The sequence below is a fragment of the Larimichthys crocea genome, chromosome II (assembly GCF_000972845.2).
Source record: "Larimichthys crocea isolate SSNF chromosome II, L_crocea_2.0, whole genome shotgun sequence".
Taxonomy (NCBI): domain Eukaryota; kingdom Metazoa; phylum Chordata; class Actinopteri; family Sciaenidae; genus Larimichthys; species Larimichthys crocea.
The window spans coordinates 3,795,198-3,814,030 of record NC_040012.1 but is presented as its reverse complement, the minus strand read 5'-3'; the positions used below and the strand labels follow the sequence as shown (position 1 = coordinate 3,814,030).

The 18,833-nt window shown below is 42.5% G+C and overlaps 1 protein-coding gene across 1 annotated transcript in view; it reads left to right on the top strand.

The window, feature by feature from the left end:
- LOC104930077 (receptor-type tyrosine-protein phosphatase N2) overlaps positions 1-18,833 on the top strand; it is a 194,601-nt gene that overhangs the window by 32,144 nt on the left and 143,624 nt on the right. The window contains exons 4-9 of the mRNA XM_027288987.1: positions 5,688-5,802; positions 7,231-7,360; positions 9,259-9,649; positions 10,661-10,984; positions 11,464-11,504; positions 14,160-14,533. Coding sequence (XP_027144788.1) covers positions 5,688-5,802; positions 7,231-7,360; positions 9,259-9,649; positions 10,661-10,984; positions 11,464-11,504; positions 14,160-14,533 — 1,375 coding nt within the window. The remainder of the gene's footprint in view (positions 1-5,687; positions 5,803-7,230; positions 7,361-9,258; positions 9,650-10,660; positions 10,985-11,463; positions 11,505-14,159; positions 14,534-18,833) is intronic.

Below are 18,833 nucleotides of genomic sequence, written 5' to 3'. Positions count from 1 at the left end.
TCAATGCCACTCAACCTGCAATGTGAACATACAGCAGCTGGCTAACTGCCCGCCCTATTTCCAGCCTTTATGCGTCATATCGAGAGAGTTATATATTTATAGTTGTGTTGATCATTGGGGGCATCTTAACAGATAAAGGCTGAGTTCAGTTTAAGGACATTTCTTGTCGTCTTTTCATATTTTTGGACGTCATTTCTATCCAGTTATAATAAAATTGTTGTCTTAGTTTCTAACTGTGTCTGCGATAGTTCAGGCTAACACCGAAAGAGTGCACGTGAAATATCGGTTATGTTGGAACGCTGGTTTCTCTTAACGTTAACCAGAAACTCGAGTTTGACTGAGTTAAGTCAGTTACTGTACACTCACCAACAATGTGATGCATCGTATCACTCCGCCAATATTAACAAGCACTTATTAAATGTGAGGTGTCCTGTTCTGAATTAAGAAACAGAATCCATGGCGGTCGGTGGCGTAGTGGGTTAAGCGGCCGCCTCGTGTGTAAGAGGCTATAGTCCTCGCTGCAGCTGGCCCCGGTTCGAATCCCGCATCGGACGGCCATTTACTGCGTGTCAATCCCCCTCTCTCTGCCCCCTGCTTCCTGTCTATCTTCAACTGTCCTATCATTAAAGGCATAAAAGGCCAAAAAATATACTTTAAAAAAAAAGAAACAGAATCCAAATATTTATTAATTAAATTATGCCAATTCTCTATTAATTTTAAAACTAAATCTCATCTCACAGTATCTTTGGTATTTATCGCACTTTCCATTATGAATCTTTTCATTCTCTGATTAATAATTTATAATAAACATTAACAAAATGTTATAATATCATATAAATCTCACTAATTGTGATTAAAAGTCTCTTCCACACAGACTAAAGTAACATCTTCATATTTTTTGTCCAAAACCCAAAAACAAAGAATCAAATTCTCGCAGAACATATTTAGTATTTCTGGTTTATAAATATGTTTTAATCAATAAGGAATTAATAAATAAAAAAATACTGATTATCTCACTGATACATTATTAAACTAATTGTTTCATCGCTTCACATGATAATTAACTCCACGTGACTGATTCATTGGTGAATTCACTAAAGGCTTCTCACACCTGCTTAAACAGTTTTTGTTCCTCAAGGGCTTTCCAGGCCCTTAAATTCAAGAACCCAGCATCAGCACACAGCATAGTTTGAGACACTCAAGGCTCAAGGTTAATTACTGTTGCAACACTTCTAATGAGAATTAGCAGCTTTGCAGAAGCTCACAGACAACAATTAAATGTGTCTTGAATGTGTGAGCGCTGATCGGTCGGCACACCTTCTGTACCACAGCCAATGACCCATGTATGTGTTTTCAAAAACTTTCAAGGCCTTGAGTTTATTTCTCACCAATTTCACAAACTTTCAAGGATTTCAAAGACCTGTGGGACCCGTCAAATGGTTTGCAGAGTCAGAATTTTACAGTTCAAAACTACAAACATGTGACACACTGTATATGTGGGCTCCTGCTCTGATAGCTCACACTTTGCAGACAGCTGTTCTGTGATTGTTGCGTTCACCCTCCTCCGTCCGCCCACACACAAACACACCGAGCCGTCCTCCTCCTCACTTTCACCGCAGACTGAAGGCCCTGCAGACGTGGTCAAGGTCAAAGCTGCTGTCAGCCCACAGCGGCGACGCTCCTCTTCGGTTCGGACGCAACATCACAGCCCGGCTTGACCTCGCTGTGCGGCGGTGTGGCACCTTTAAGGGGCTTTAAAGCGGCGATCTGTTGTGTTTGTCTGTCCAGCTCCTCTGCAACATTGATTTACCGCAGCTTCAAAACTTCAGAACAATCCACTTTAAACGTCTTTCTATGATCTTTGTCAGCAAATGAAGTCGAGCTGTGATTGCACCCCTGCACATGTTATGAATGTTGGCTCTCCTTTGACTCCTGTTCAAAGACCTTTGACCCTTTCCAAGTGGATGCTGTGGCCGGTTTACACAAAGAAGACGACGTGATCTACAGTCTGTGGAAATCAACAGACACCAACACCAACAATCAAGTATACGTGTAGAGCCATGAAGCTGGAATTGTAAAGTTGGATTCATTTCCATCCCTTCCAGCTTTGACCAGGAGGTTTAAGGTCAAGTGGTGAAACACAAGACCTTCGTACCACTGTGCAATGCTGACACTTTTGGATTGGTCATACTCGTCATCACCTTTTTACCTGCTGGAGGCTTCAGTCTGCCCTCTCACCTGAGTGTTGTTGCTCCTCTGGTTCTGGAAATCAGATTGGACTTAAGAAACTAAACTGGTGAAAGCTGCATGTTGTGTTTTCTCTTGAATACTGTATGTGATCGTGTGTTTTTAGTCAAAACGTGGAAAAGGTAGAACAGAGAACGACTCGGTCTGAAAGGAAAATGCAAAGTGAGCCGCAGTCTTTCTCCGACCTCTCTGACCTCCTCATTTTCCTTTTTTTATGTTTTCAGCCATCTCAGAACTGAAACTTATTTGCTGTTGGTCTTTGTGCCCTGAAAACGTCCTGCACCGTCATCCACCTTTTCAGCTATTCAGACGTGGAAGCATCTCAGTCAAAGCTCGCTTTGCCTTCTACCTCGACTGACCGGCACTTTCAGCGGTCGGTTCAGTCTGTGTGAGAGAGGCGTAGAGTCGCTCTGAATATCCTGGCAGGGGCTCCAACGTTTATTAACCTGTCGTGTCAGATGCCGGCTGTTCACCCGCCGCTAACGCCCGTTTTCTCAGCCACCGCGGATGCCATTAAAAGCTCAGTTTTATGGCTCTTTGATGGCGAAAGCTGGCCTGACACGCTGCGCAGCTGTTAAAGAGAGGCTTGTGCCGGATTCGTGGCGGTTGGGGTCGTAATTCATTTTGCAGGGGTCTAAATAAAGAAGGTTGTCCTGCTCTGTAACGAGTGGAGCTGATTTAATTAGATTCACTGCTCCTAGAGTTCAGTTGAGCGCCGACGCTGAAGCAGACGTTGACGTTTGTGGTGTGGAGGTAGAGGGGACAAGAGTCAGGTGACGTCTGGTCGTCAATGCTCCAATTTTCCATAATGAGTTTAAACTCGTCGTTTCACTGTCGGGCCACAACTTTTGGTTTTGGTTCGCTCTCATTGCTCTCACGTCGGACTTTTCTCTGCATCAGGCAGCAGTTTTCAGAATAAAAGACCTTCTGCACGTCACCTAAACAAAGTCGAGCATTTAGCAGCTAAAGAGACAAAATATTTCCCTCAAGAGTTGGTAGAGACCAAAAACGGAGCCGAAAGAAAGTGTTGTTGTTGTTGTTGATCTCCTTTTAAAGCTCAAATATTTTGAGACATTTTCAACTCGAGCAAATGCGTCTTTGCTTCTGCTCCAAGCACATTTGCATCCTCTCACTCCTTTGCATAATATTTGCATATATAAAACTGACCTTGCATAGCGTCTGAACACACCTTAAGACACCTCTGTCTCCCTTGGTAGACAATTAAGTTGAATGTTTGACTCTGTTGCGACTCTAAAACCTCCCGAAATCGTTGTGCAAACACGCTCGGCTGCTGTCGAGTTCTGTGGTCATGTAAAAACTGAAATGATTTTTCATTTTTTCAGTTCAGGTGAACTGCAGTTCCTCTAACGTCCACTTGAGGTCGGCTCCAGAAGTGAGTCAGTCTCCATAAGTCCCCATGTTACAGCACATGTGCAGCTCTTTATGTCTGGTATTCCTTTATTAACTCACCTGTCATGGTCTTCTTGTGTGATTCCTTTCAGCAGAACAAACTTTCCTCGGCTCAGGATGTGAAGTGTCGTTTCCTTCAGAAAAGTTGAGGTTGAGTTTTTTCAGCTGACAGCAGCGGTGCTCCCGTTCCCTTTTTTTTTTTTTTTTAAGTGTGCGTCCTCTGTGCTGGACCCACACGTCTTACGGCATCACATCTGGAGCCGCAGTCTGTATTACTCGAAATCTTTCAGGAACGTCATCGTTCATCTGCCAAATGCCTCGGTTCATGTTGTGCTTTGCGCGGCGCAGCCATATTTCCGGTAACATTTCGTTCCGCTACCCCATCTGGCGTTGGCGCCTGCTCCTCTGTTCGGTTGCCAAAAAGCTGTGTTTGGATGCATGTTAAGCATAAGAAACAGACGTGAATGCCCAAGCAGCTCATCAAACTTGTCCTTTTGTGCGCTTGCTGAAATGCAGAAGAGATTTTTTCTTTTCTTTTCTTTGCTTTGTCAGTGATGCTGCCGATACTCTTCACTTGCCAAGTCCAGTAAATGCACGGGAACGTCTGGCTGACATTGGTGCTGAGACAGTTTGACAACTACGTAATAAAAGATGTTACCCAAAAAAAAAAAAGACACAGACTGCTCATCGGTTTGTCCTCTTGTGCACTGAAGATTCCCTTAGTCACTGCTGCAGAATCATATAATAAATGATACAGAATAAGGAACATTGAATATGGAGCATTCATCAAGTTTGATCTATTTAACTGCATCAGCAGTGGCTGCATTCACAACATAGAAATGTATATTATATACAGTATATAACAGATTATTAACATTATTTAAAAGAAGTTAAAAGATATGGAAAAAAGTTATTTAGAAGAAAATAGATACAAGACATTTATGATTAGGGGTGTAACGGTACACACAAGTCACGGTTCGGTACGGGTTCGGTACAACGGATTTTTTTTTTTAATCACATATAAAAGACTTACAAAAACCATCTCCTGTTATAAAAAAAAACAAACTAGAATAAAACAAATGTATTATACAATTGTATTGCAGCGGGGATAAGTTGTTGCACCAAAGACGTTTACGTGACAGATTTGTCGGGGTGATGCCGTCTTATGTAGGTTGCCATGTTTGAGGTACGTATTTGTCGTATGACTGCGTGCACCGAACCGTGACGCCCGTACCATGACGGTTCGGGACGAATACAAGTACAGTTACACCCCTGTTTATGATATGTATGCTTTGTACTTTATATTATGCCACACTACTGTATAGTACTACATCTTCTACTGCATTTTATATTCTTTTATATCATGTATTGTACTTTATTACATTATACTATATTTTTATATTAATACAAACAAAGTCTGTTCTGATAGAGCTCCACCTTTACCAGTTTTTGTCAAAAACTTGGTGTAGGTTGCGTGTTGCTTCTGTTCCGTTCATGTCAGTGTTCACGGCTCTTCATGACTCTAAGGGCAGCAGTGTTGGTCCCCTAAACTAACAAACATCATAAACTCTATAAAGAGTAAAATATGTTCATGTTTATTCATACAGTCTTCACTTTCACACTCTATCCCTCAACATGTATACAGAATAAAGTCCACTTATAACACGTATAGTTCGTATATGCTCATCATGAGCTGTGCTCGTTAACCGTTTCATGTGAGCACTTGTACAGCGAGTTTCCAATTAGCTCAGCGAGCTGGTGGCACTGAGCCGTGGCAGGAGGAGAAATAGTTTCTGCTCGGTCACTGAAACAGCGAGCCGCTCTGCAGAGTCTCCACGGATGCCACGCTGTTGCCTGGTCTCCTCTGCTAACGAGTGACCTAATGAGTTTAGGAAAACTGCTGCATGCTCAGCGTTTTCCCGCCCTTCCGTCTAGACCGCGCTCGATTCGTTTCATCTGGACTTTTTTTCCGTGAGTTTCAACTCACACCTGGAAAGAGTTCTGAAGGTTCTCTGTGTTTCTGTCTGTAGGCTTGACCTGGGAAGATGACACCACTCAGCAGGTTCTGTCCAAGGAGTTATCCAAACTGAGGAGGACTCCCTACAGGCCACAGCAGAGTGGACCCGTCTACAGCTCAGACAGCAGGTCAGATGTTCACCCAGTTTACCTGTTACTGTATGTAGCTTTATGATCCATGGAGACGTCCCGCTGTCCAACCGCGGTCCAAAACCAGTTTGGAGACATTTCACAAACACACGTTAGACGAGTCTGAAGTGTTTGGACTTTATGTCAAACCCAACTCAGACTCAGAACAACAATCAGTGACACAGAAAAAAAGGAAAACTTGGCTCATACCTAGGGGTGGAAATTTTCCTGTAAATTACTGGAAACGTTCCATAGGAACTTTATGGAAATTTATGGGAATTAACTGTAAATTGTGGGTAATTTAACCAAAATAAAACAATTTTAACAAACATCAACAGATTCATTTGTAAGTAGAACTTTAGCTCAAATGTGTCTTTAATAGTCTCTGTGTGTCTAACAGTAAAGTGTGGTCCAGGTACAGAAATCACCTGTGCAGGTAGAGGGGGCGTGGCCTCAGTAGCCCTGCAGTAAGCAGTGTGATATGTGCATGTGATTGAGGAAGAGCAGATATTCAAGTGGACCTGCATGAAATCTGGTTCTTTTAGTCAATATTATGCTAAAATATATTTACCCCAACTGTATTTAAGTTCACTGTTAATTCAATTTTGTAAATTCCCTGTTTATTCCCATAAATTCCTGTTAATTCCCATGGAAAGTTTCCATATTCAACCCTACTCTTAACGTGTGATATACCAAAAATGTTGTGAAGCGAGCAGCGTGGAGGGAATGAACCTGAACTGTTGACGTTGTTACTCTGTTAGTGTGAGTAGTCCAGCTTCAGACGTCTCGTGGTTAGATCAGAGTTAGGCTTTGTAAAAACCGAGCTTTGGTTTAAGTGGAAACTTTCCACCGATGTTAATAACACACGAGTACATTGTGATGTGCATTACTTTAAATGAAAGCTTCATTTTCTTTGTGTCTTTTTGTCTCTTACCGTCACATTGTTTTGGCTTTTTCTCTATTTTCATTTAAACTCCATGTTTCATTATTCTGTGTGTGTGTGTGTGTGTGTGTGTGTGTGTGTGTGTGTGACAGATTATGTAGCTCAGACTGCTCTAATACAGCTCGTCTGTTTAAGAGGCAGGTTCATTAACAAGGAGTTTATTTAATCCTGTTTGGAACTTTAAAATAAAGTCTTTAAAAAACATTTCAGCATTAAATTCAATTAAAAAAATGGAGATTTTCTTGTGAAACTCTCGGCGTGAACATTTGAACAGCACAGATTGTTCAGTCCTGCTTTAATTAAGAATATTTCTACATTTTCATGCACTCAGGCATTTGTGTTATGTACTATAGTATTAGCAGAGATGAATCAGATTTGATTTTATGTGAAATTCAAGGAAGTTCAAGTGAACAGATGCACACACAGTTACATTAAATAAAAGAAATGACTTTGAATATGGCTGCACTTACTTTCCTCTCCCACAGGCCGGCAGCTGAAGCCATGGACCCGGTAGACCAGAGGGTGAAGCCAGTGGAGGTGGAGCTCAACAGAAACCTGCAGACGTACCTCCAACGTCTCGGCCTCCTTCCTAAGACGTCGTCTGCCCCGAGCAAGGTGAGGCGTAATTCAGCCCGCCAGTGATCCACGTCTTTGCAGGGAGTATCTTAAAATAGACATTTGTATCTTTATTATTCATTATATTTACAGAAAATATACAACATCACATGAAATACGGGACAGAATGAGGTTTGTATCTATCTTAATACAAGGCCGCCATGTTTCCTGTTTCCTGCTGCATGTTTCAGCTCCCGACTCATAAAAATGTATCCTACGTTGTCACATTTCAAAGAAGTCAACGAGTCTCCTCTGTGAACTTCAGCTCCTGTTGCTCACTGTTTCACTGTTTCACATCTGAAAGGAGGGTGGAGCAGGTGGAACGTTTGTTTTTACCCCAACGTCTGCTTGCAGCCACCTGCCTCTGTGCACACACACACACACACACACACACACACTTAAACAAGTACCCAGTCACACAAAGACACACACACACCTTCACAACGGGTAGCCCGGTGTCATCCTTCGTTGTCAGTCCGCTCTCGCTTCTCCATCCTAACTGATGGCTTCTCCCAGCGTGACCGTTACGAGCGAAATAATACCAGCCGAGAGTTCAGGAGTTCACCGCTCTAATTAATAACTCTCTATGTGACTGGTTACTCCACCGTGTCCTCCGCTCAGGCCGAGGGGAGCGGAGCACGGCTGAATAGGCGGAGGCCTTTCTCCTGCTGGGGGATTGTACCAGAGACCCCGCAGAAGAGGCACGATGGCGTGGAGCCTGCAGGCGTCGCTCGGGGGCTCGGGGGTCTTTTCTATCCGGGTTCACGTGTTTGGTGGAGCAGGAGGTCCGACGGGGTCACGGGTGGAATAAACCGCAAGCGACCGCGTGACATAGATGAATAAAGCTAGCGGCAGTGACAAATATCAGAAGGGGGCCTCGCACATACAGATCATAAAGAAGTATGATGACTTAACCGTTTTAGTCTTTGTTATGATAATTTTTCCGTTAGTCAGGCTTCTACCGGCTCTCTGTGCTCCCGCGTGGGCGTTAATGGAGCCAGCGGCGACTCTCTAGCTTTTGTTGTCGCTGATGGATCTGTTAATATGATTACATAAATGGATTAATAACTTGTTTTTCACAAAAAAAAAAAAAAAGGGCTTTACTTTAACGTCAATAATCATTTTGTTCAGATGTTGGACGAAGCTCTGAAATATTAAAGTGAATTGTGGCTCCTGCATCGAAGCGCTGTCACTGAAACGATTCAGATTCTTTGATATTCCCTTTGAAATGAATTCTTATATTTCTTTTATTGTGAAGCATGTGATCTCCCTCCTAAGTAAAAGAGTTTTTTCTTTTTAATAAGCGTATGTAAAGCTCTTGAACGGCGCTCAGGCGGGATGACTTTGCATTTTACCCCAGCAGCACGTTCGTCTAGTCCACATGCACAAACTCTGCTCCGTTATTACGAAGTGACTTACATGTTTCCCTTCATGCACATGTTGTACAAGTGGAGCAATCTGTAGTTCGGTGCCTCACTCACCTGGTCCTCAACAGGTAAATGAATAGTTATAATAACGTTGATGATCATGGTTTTCTTCCATGTTCGTCTCTGCAGCCTTGGGTTGAAAATCTGATTGTAGATCTGTTCTTTCGGATGATAGTATCGTACCGTTTTAAACCAGTGGAATTAAAAAAGCGTGGATTAATCCATACTTTAAAGTAAAAAACAAAACCCACCCTGCTCCACAGACTGAATACACCGAGATTACCTTCAAAATAGCCCCAAAAATGCAAATTTAATATAATTTTATTGACTTTTTTTTGTTGGTCTCTCTCAATGCAAGACATCAGATCTGTGTCACATGAATCAGGACTTCATAGTCTCATTACTACACAGTTCCAGGAGGCTGCACACTGTTGTTTTAAATGAACTCTGTCCCTTTCTTGCTTCTTTCAGAGTGACCGTTTCCAGCCAGGCGTCCCTGCAGACTTCTATCGCTCCAAGGCGCAGACTTCAGCTCAGAGGTCGTCTCCCTCCGGCTTTTCTTCTCTTTCTTCCTTCCTGCCAGCGCAGAAGCAGAGACCTCCAGCCGACCAGCTCCTCACCACGCAGGCTGAGCGTGACCTTCTCCTGGGCGCCCTGAGGCAGTATCTCTCCGGGCATCTATCCCTGTATCGCGGGGGGATGAACCCCGACGAGCAGGAGGCCCCGTCGTCCCGCCTGAGGCCCTTCTACAGCAACGGAATAGAAAACCCTGGGCTCAAGAAAGAAACGTCCAAATCCAGACTTCTGAAGATGGGAAGAACTCAGGGGGCTTCAGTCAAGGACCCACTGACGTCTGTGGACGGTATGAGTTTTAATGTGTAAACACGGACAACATGAGATGTTTATTTCATTTTAAAGTTTGCTGACTGAAAGTTCGATCAGTGCTATGTATAATAGAAGATCTTCATGTGGTGACAAACACTGCATCGCTCACAGGAAGACACTCGACATGAATAACAAAATAAAATATTTAATTTCTTCAAAAATAACCAATATGACTCTTCCAAAAACCAAGACCAAACGCTTGCTCTTGATTGGGCCCTTTTCGCATTTTCCGCAGGTTTCATGTCCACTGTATTTTTTCCTTCACCCTTGGAATGAGAGGGTGAGGCAAAGGGTATTCAGTTGGTTGCAATCTGCAACCTCAACACTAGATGTTAGCGGCATCATCTAATGCAGGAGAATCATTGAAACAATGTTGCTAAAGACTTTGTGGCAGTGTCATGACCATTAAGTAGCTGTTCTGGGGCTTTCGATCCTGTCACACAATCCTCGTCAATAGATGTAGTTTGCCATATTGTGGCCGATGTTTTTCCAACATTAACCTAACCTAACATTCATCTGGAGTCTCGTTTCTGTTCACCTGATGAATCTATTTTTTTGCTCTGTCTTTGGTCCCCACCAGCTCCTGAGGAAAATGTCTGGCTCATTAGCTGCTAAATGCTCCGCAGTGTTCACCAGCTAGTCTCTAACTGTGTCTGTCTGGCTGTTTGCTGCTGAGCAGGTCGTGTGCAGGGAGCTTTTCTCTCTGAAAACAGCCGCCTGCTGCGGCCTAGAAACAACATTATGAGAGCGGTGAGAACCGAGGACGAAACGCAGAGTTGCGAATGGATAAACAATGAGCTGAGACTCAATATAAAGTCAGAGGGAGCTGAAGACTCTCTGCAGGTTCATCACGACATCTGATTTGATGCGTTGTTGGGATAAAAATATTGATTACGGCTGATTTATGGGCTCCAGGACAGCAACTAAACGGTGTCGAGTCAATGGAGATTGTATTTTCTGTTGACTCTCACGTCTGTGTCTCCTCCAGAGAAGTTCATCGAGAAAGTTTTGAAGAACGTCGGCAGGCAACACGTGGACGTTGATAACCTGACGCCGCAAGACTTGGACCAACTGTCCCGCCTGATAGCTGATGCTCTGCAGGTGGTCGACCAGAAACAGGGACTGAACAGAGGCCTGAGCAGAGTTAGACCTGGTCCAAGAGACCTGGAGGGAGAGATGAACAACATGGAGGATGAAGAGGAGGAGAAGGAGGAGGCTGCTGCCAGAGACGAGGAAGAGGAGAAGTTGCTTGAGAACGCTCCAACAGTGAAACCACAGGAGATCACTCCCGCAGTGCCGGCAGCACTTCAAGGTAATTTTTACAGATTCATTTTTTACACAATTAAAGTATTGAGCAAAAGCTGGGAAGCGAGTCTGTGGTATACATACATAATCATGTAGGTGGGATTAAACAGCTCTTAAGCAGCATGAAAATCAATGCAGAAAATAAACAGGCGTCCCATTTAGCTCGGTACAAACACAGACGGTTTTAACGGTCTGCACTGAGACTCCGACAGCTAAAATGAAGCTTAAATATGGCTGAAAATAATGAACCATAATGAGAAATTAGGGCTTATTAAAGCAGATTGTTTGATGTTTTTTCAGCATTAGTTAAAAATGAATTTACCACATTCAGTCAAATATTAAAGAAGAATGAATCTGTGATTTTAAAAAAGTCCTTGAAATTTTGGAAAGCTGTCCTTGAGTTCTTTGTTCACGTTTTGATTTGATGTGCGCTGTTTGATTAGTTTGTTTCCATGCGAATACATTTCATCTCTTCTTCCCCATCAGAGCGCCACACGGATACAGAAGAGCACAGTGTGAAGGACAAGGTAAGCGTTTGTTAATGTCAGAGGGAAGGCTTTATGAGTCATTATGAGCGGTTACGTAATGTTCTGCATGATGATGGAGCCCTCAAAAGAACTGAAGATTGTGTTTGACGTCAGCTACTGTACAAAAGGTGAAGTGACTGTCCTGAGAGTTCAGCAGGAGAGTGAGAGAGTCACTCCACAATAAAGAAAGTGTAACATGTTTAGATTATTTTGCATAAATCTAACTCATGGGAATATGAACACCAGTTATTCTAAAGCAGCTAGAGTCAAGGCATAAAAATGGATCAAGAAAGGAAACAGGAGGTGATATGAAAGGGCACGTTTAAAGTTTAAAGGAGTTTGTCAGACCAAAGAAGAAAGAGTTATTGACCACCAAGCCAAATTTGAGTGATTAAAACTATTAAAGTTTATGAAATTAGGTGTCAAAATCAGTTCAGAGTTCAGAAAATGACAAGACTAACTTCGAAACACTCTGAGCTGAGATGAATTCATCTCTATCTCTCTGCTCAGGGTGGCCTCAGCGTGTCATCGAGCCACCCTTTAAGGACCGCCCACAAAATCCTGAGACTGAAAACTGGTGAAAAACTGAGAAAAAAACCCTCATAAAGGTTGGAAGAGACTTCTCAGGACTTCATTCAATGATTTAGTTGGTTTAAACTCAGGTCAGGCGTTTTTAAAGCAGTAAAAGTGAACGCTGCTAACAAAAAAAGAACCACTCACACTTTAGAATGATGTAATACATTGAGATGTACCTAAAAAAGTATGATGAAGGTTATCGTGGGATGATATGATCATATTATTTAGCTGAAGCCAGCGCAGAACAAGCTGCAGATGACTTGTATCTCCACGGACAACGTCTCGGTTTGAATAGACCAGATGAAAAACTAGTTTTCCTCAGATGGTCCTGCTGGTTTTCGGGCCGGTTCAAAGGTCTCTCGAACCTCCTTCATCTGTCTTTTACCAAAAAACAAATCAGATCTTTAGGTGCTACCAGGCAGGGGAGGTTTAATCAAAGTAGGTTTTTGGCTCCGTAGCTCCGCCGGCTTTTGGATCTTGACAAGCCGAGCAATTACCCCGAAGCTAGCAGCAAAGGGATAATAGCATATTATAATCCTATTCAGACAGGTTGGCTGCTCTTTGATTCAAGGCAATTATTTCCTCATGCTCGTGGCTGTAGATTGCCAACACGCTGACATCACTTACAGGAAAACTCCCACCAGTTCAATTTAAGCTGTTGGACAAAAGATCTTGATTGAACAATGTCTCATTACTCAAGTCTGGTGTCTGCATATGTCATTAGAGCGATACACCAGTGAGTAATTAGTCTCACAGATGTGTCTAAAGTTCTCGAAATCTGAATCATTTGTCATGACGTCGAGTTATTTGGAGGTCTTAACTTCCCCTGCCAACGACAGAGAATTAAACTCGTGACTACGGCATTCAGTTTTTGGGAACGCACGCCAACAACATCAAAATATAAATAACCATATCAATATTTGAACTCGGCACTGACTATTCAGATTCATTGTCTTGGGTTGAAACAACTTCACGTAAACATTGTTTGCATTAGAAATGAATCTGTCTGCTACTTGTTTGATTATCTGAACAGCAAATGTCAGTCACAAGTTATAAGAACACAAAGCGATGTGTTCCATTCAACCAGCACTAATGTCGGGCGATGTTGGATTGGGTTGAGGTCAAAGGCTTTATGCGAGTTCAGTTCAGTTCAGTTCAGTTCAGTTCAGAGCTTTATTGTCCCTCCAGGGGAAATTTGATTTGCAGTGACAATGCAACTTACACAACAAACAATAAATGGACAAACAGTGACATAGAACAATGACGCAAAGTAAAGCAACCAAAACTTGATTTAAACAATCCTAAATGAAGTAAGAATATAAGTGACAGAAGGCAAAAAGTCTATAAAAGATAAAAAGATAAACAGATGCCACAAGAACAGTGCAATTTAAGAGTTGTGCAAATTAATTGCATTGATTGCACGTGGAACAAAGGAGAATTTATACCTATTTGTTTGTGCCCTAGGTAGCATGTATCTCCGTCCAGACGGCAGAGAAATAAATTCCTGCAACAGTGGGTGGTCAGGGCTAGACAGGATGGACCGAGCCTTCTGTAGGACTCGTCTGTCAAAGACCTCTGAGAGACAGAGCTGCTGCATGCCAATTATCTTGTTGGCATCTCTCACAATTTTGAACAGACAATTTTTGTTTTCTTGTTTTTGTATTTTTGAGTTCTTCCCAGATCAAGTTCAAGTTCACAGGTCTGAGTCCGTCCGTCTCTTCTGGTTGTGCAGAAGTCACTCACAGTCATTGACACAAAGCTCAAATGTTTCTTTTTAGCACCACGCAGGTGTTTTCACTTATTCTGTCTGATTGGACCTGAAGGTGGGCGGATCTAGAGAACACGATGACACCAATCACGGTGCAGAACGATGAAGGTGTAGCGTAGTTCTGCAGTCCTAACAGGTGCAACAAGAAGATGTCAATCAAGAGTTTGAGGACGCCCACACGGCCCTGTAAAGAGGTCTAATGAGGCCTGTAAGTGAAAACAGCTGCGGGGGTCGTGTTGACGTGCTGAGGCTGTAAATGCTTAAAATGGACCTCAGCAGTCAACAGCTATGCTTTCTGTTTCTTCTTCCAGCCGGGGACTGAAAACCTGTTCACCAAACTTCTCGCCTACCTGGACAAAACTTCCTTCGCCTCCTCTCCTTCAACGAGAAACCTGAACGATCTCTCCGTGGAGACGCCCCGAGGTCAACAGGTGGGTCTGGAAAACGTCCAGAGTCGGACCAGCGAGGCAGGGGTGACGGTGCAGAAGAAGGATGCCACCCAGTCCGTGGAGGAGGTGTCAGAGGTGCAGGGCTGGATCAAGGAGGTAGCTCCGCCTCCCGCCTCGCTCGTGTACGACGAGCCGCACAAGAAGACGATGCACGTCCCCGAACTTCAGCTGGACGTCAAAGCCGGCAGGAAGAAGGCGGACGACGACGTCTTTGGCTACGTCATCACCGACACAGAGTGAGTTGGAAGCAAACATACATACAGGTGGTGCAGAGGCAGTATTAATAAATTACACTCACAATATTTGGAGGGCAAAATATTATAAACACGTCTCTGAATAATGCAACGTAATTCAACAACACCATGAAGCACAACCTTGAGTTAAATCAACAGCTTTCAATAAAACCTGAACATTTGAGGTGCGATTTATTGCAGTGCTTCATTAATGAGACGTGTTGCTATGTATTTTCCAGCTTTTTGACATTTTAAAATGATTATTTACAACGTGGTAACAATGTAGACAGTGCAATGATTTCTTCATTTCAAATATTTGGAGATTTCCACAAGCAACAAACAAAGTCATCAGTGTTTTTAGAGGATTTTTGTCTTACTGTACTTCAGTTTTCATTAATTCAAATCACACACATCGTCCTCTTTGTCGTGAACATGTTAACTGGAGATCATTCAAAGCCTCCCCCATGACATGTAGAGCTATGGTAGAAAGTTGTAATGAAAAAAATCAATATGTAAAAACTAGGGCTGTCAATTAAAAAAATTTTACTAATTAATCGCAAAAATTTCTGTAATTAATCGCGATTAATTTATCAATAAATGTATCAATAAATTAAATGCATTTTTCTGAGACTGAAGCTTATAATGAATATTTATTTATGTAAAATGATCAAATTAATGTAGAATAAACACAGAGAAAGTATATTTAAATTCATTCATTTTATTGGCTTAAGGTGCACATATGCACAGTGCAAACAGAAAAAAGCCAGAATGAGGAAATATACTGAGGAGTGCCACACTCCTGTAGTGTAGACTGGGTGTTTTGCTTTGAGGTGATATGTTAAAGTCGTGTTACTTCTGTGGAATTTAAATTCGGCTTTGCAAACTGTGCAAATTGCCTTGTTTTTGTCCAACGAGCCGTCGGGCAACTTTTTAAAATGAAATGTTCCCCCTAAAAGTCCGTCCTTATCCATCTTTACACCACAGACTCTCCTTTAGTTAGGATAGATCATAGACATATATACATAGACTCTCCTTTAGTTAGGATAGATGTTTGACCGTGCATGTGACCAAAGGTTATGGGTCAGCCGCCACCGGAAGTAGACAAAACGCGTTAATTGCGTTAATTTTTTTTAACGCGTTAATTGTTTAAAATTTATCGCCAAAATTAACGTGGTAATTTTGACAGCACTAGTAAAAACATCACTACTCACTTGAGAACTACTCAGATCAGAGATGTCGTGACCGTGATGAACAGACGTCTGGTTTTAATTCAGTGTGATGGACAAAGTGAACTCATTGAAATGTAAATAGTATTAAAGACTTAAAGGTTTAGATTTTCCCACCATCGCCGCCCAGTGTTTCCGTCTTCATAGAACGCGTTTCCTTTTGTCTTTGTTCGCAACAATCAGCAGTAATGACAAATATTTTCTTCTCACCGTGATGGAGGCAGGAAATGTGTTTTCCTCCGCCTCAGATATAAATCTGTTTCTTTGTCATTGCCATCAAGGAAAACATAGTTTCTCATACATCACAGAACAGGTGAAGCTGCCTTCATCCTGAGCAAGTTAATGTCACCCAGGATGCAACAGCAGGACACTGCAGGCCGTCTTTTTCTTTCACACCGAGGGCAGAGTCATTTTTGAATTGATTTCTCTGCTGCTCAGTTTAAGATTGAACTCCTTTTTAGAAACGGTTGCCGTGGCGTTCGGCGTTCGAAGCTTCTTCTTCTCTGCTCATCTTTTAGCTGCAGCGGCGTAATTCTGACTGATAGGCCTTCGGTGGTACGCTCCTTTCTTTTCTTTACGTTATAGAGACAGAGCGTCTTTGTGGTGTTTGTCGAGCTGCTGCCGGTTTTTATCCAGACGTAACATGAGTATGTTTGTCTTTGAACTGAGGGCTTTGTCCTGCACCTGAATTTATAGAATAAATGAGCGAGTGAATTTCTTTCCGCTCTGGTTTTCTAAAGCTGCATTCAGTCAGTCAGGATCAAGTATTCCTCTTTACTCTAAACTATAAATCTGCTATTATCAACGCAGTGCTGGGGTCAAACACACAGCCTGAAGCTTTTATGTTGACATTCAGACTCAGTCAGAGAAATGGCAAACCAGTCGGTGTGCAGGTGCAGGATGCACTTCTGGCTCGTCTATGTCGAAAAGACGACAACATGTTGATGATGGTTAAAAGATAAAAGCGATATAAAATAGTTTATCTATGGCGGGGATGTCCAAAGTCGGATTAATCAGATTTCATGTGGCCCGAAGCTTCATTTTTATAATATATTATTTATGGCCTGCTAGGACTGTCAGATACTGTATGGCTGGAAGATTTGGCTTTTTTTGGTTGACATAATGAAGCATTTGAACCTCTAAGGACATAACTGCTGTTATATCTGTAGATGTGACACAAAACATTATTTTCTGAACGATTTCGTTAAAGAGAAGAGCAAGAGTGACACGTTTTAAACTCAAATGTTCACAGACTTTGCATTACTCATAATAAGTCATGTTTAAAATGAACATGAGGTTCAGATTTGTATCAAGTTTAACGTGCTCCATACAATTTTTTTGTTATCTGACTCCAAAGAATTTTATAATTGTTTACATCTGCTTGGCTTCGGATTTGTTTACACTGCCATAAAAATAAAAAGATAATTGTGACAATGAAAACAAAATTGTTAGATAAGTGCATTTGTATGTAACTTTTTTTAAATGTTAGTATTGGCCCCCGGGCATCTTCACATGTCAAATCTGTCCCTCTTTAAAAGTTTGGACACCCCTGCCCGATATGAACCTTTCTTGCTCTGCTTGGCAATGTATGCATTTTTGAAAAATGATGATTTCACATCAAACCCTGCAGAACTTTACAGGGAGCATCAGGGTTGAAATGAAAGCACTGCTTTAAATGCCTGCAGATTCAAGCACCTATTAAGATTCTGCGAGTCTTTGAGTGGACAGGATACGCCACAAAACACTGACTCTATCATTGGTTTCTCAAGCTTCATGTCTCATGGAGTGTGCTGAAGCTTTGTTCCCACTGCGGAGCAAACACAGTCAGTCAGCAGAAGCTTCTCTGACAGGTAGTGTTACAACAATCTGTACATGGAGGCACAACTCCTGTAACTTCATGAAAGAGTCTGATCAGAGGTGAACAGATGGAAAGTTTAGGACGCCCTCGGTCATTTCTTTCTCACCGCGGATGTCGGTGAACTCGCGGCAGATTCCTCTCCAACCCTGTACAGTAATGCTTTATAGTGTCTCTTGACATTTTTGCGAGATTACTGGAGCCTCAAAGGAAGCCAGAACTTGTCCTTGACAGTTTGCAAATCTCTCCTCGAGAGAGAAAGAGAGCAAAGTGCAGCATGAACCACAACATGGACAAAAAAAAAAAAGCCACTTTAAGACTTCGCAATGCGCCAGAAAGCAAGAGGCTCTTTATCAACATCACAAAAGGAACGACACAAAGCTTCTTCTGTACAAGAACGATCTGGACAGGCACATTTCTGACCGGTCTGTTCTTGTTGTTTGAGCAACGACGAAACCAAGAACCCTCCATGATGTTAAAGACACTTTGTTTACAGCCACGTCTGACTGCAGGGAAGCTGACGGAGAGCTTGTTCACCTGGCTGACCTGGTGAAAATGTCACACTGCAAAAAAACCAAAAGGCACTCTTTCAGCAAGAGCCCGGGTCAGATGAGTTTTCCACAGAGCGTCTCTGATTTGTACCGCAGAGTGCACACTCTTTATTCTGCTCTCTATCAATGTCATGCTGTGATTTGACAGGAAGGTCAACAAGGTTCTTCCAAACTGACCATTTCCAAGTCTCCCTGTGAAAGTTTTCAGTGTCTCTGTATCAAATAATCATCTCCTGACGATGCAGTAGGATGATGATGATGTAGCTCGTGTTCTTTTTTTATGGAGATTAAAAAGGTGAACCTCAAACAAACTAAACTACATGTCACACTCTGGCAGCAGTGGATGTCCTACAAGCTGCTCCAACTAATCATCCGAAATTAACTAATCCCTGTCACGCACCGACGGAAACGGCCTAAGAAGGCCCATCGGAGACCGCAGGGGCCGGGGATCGAACAGCCGATCTTCCGATTAGCGGACGACTCGCTCGAAATTCTTATGTTTGTCGTTGGTAAGAGACAAAAGCGAACGTTTCATGCTTTTGCTTTGCGATAACAACCTCATGATGCCAACACCACCACAGCATGTTTTCATGTTTTTACACGAGATGTAACTTTTTATGGTTTTAACTTTTTGTCTGATGTGATCCGTTACAGCAAGTCTGCTTGACTCC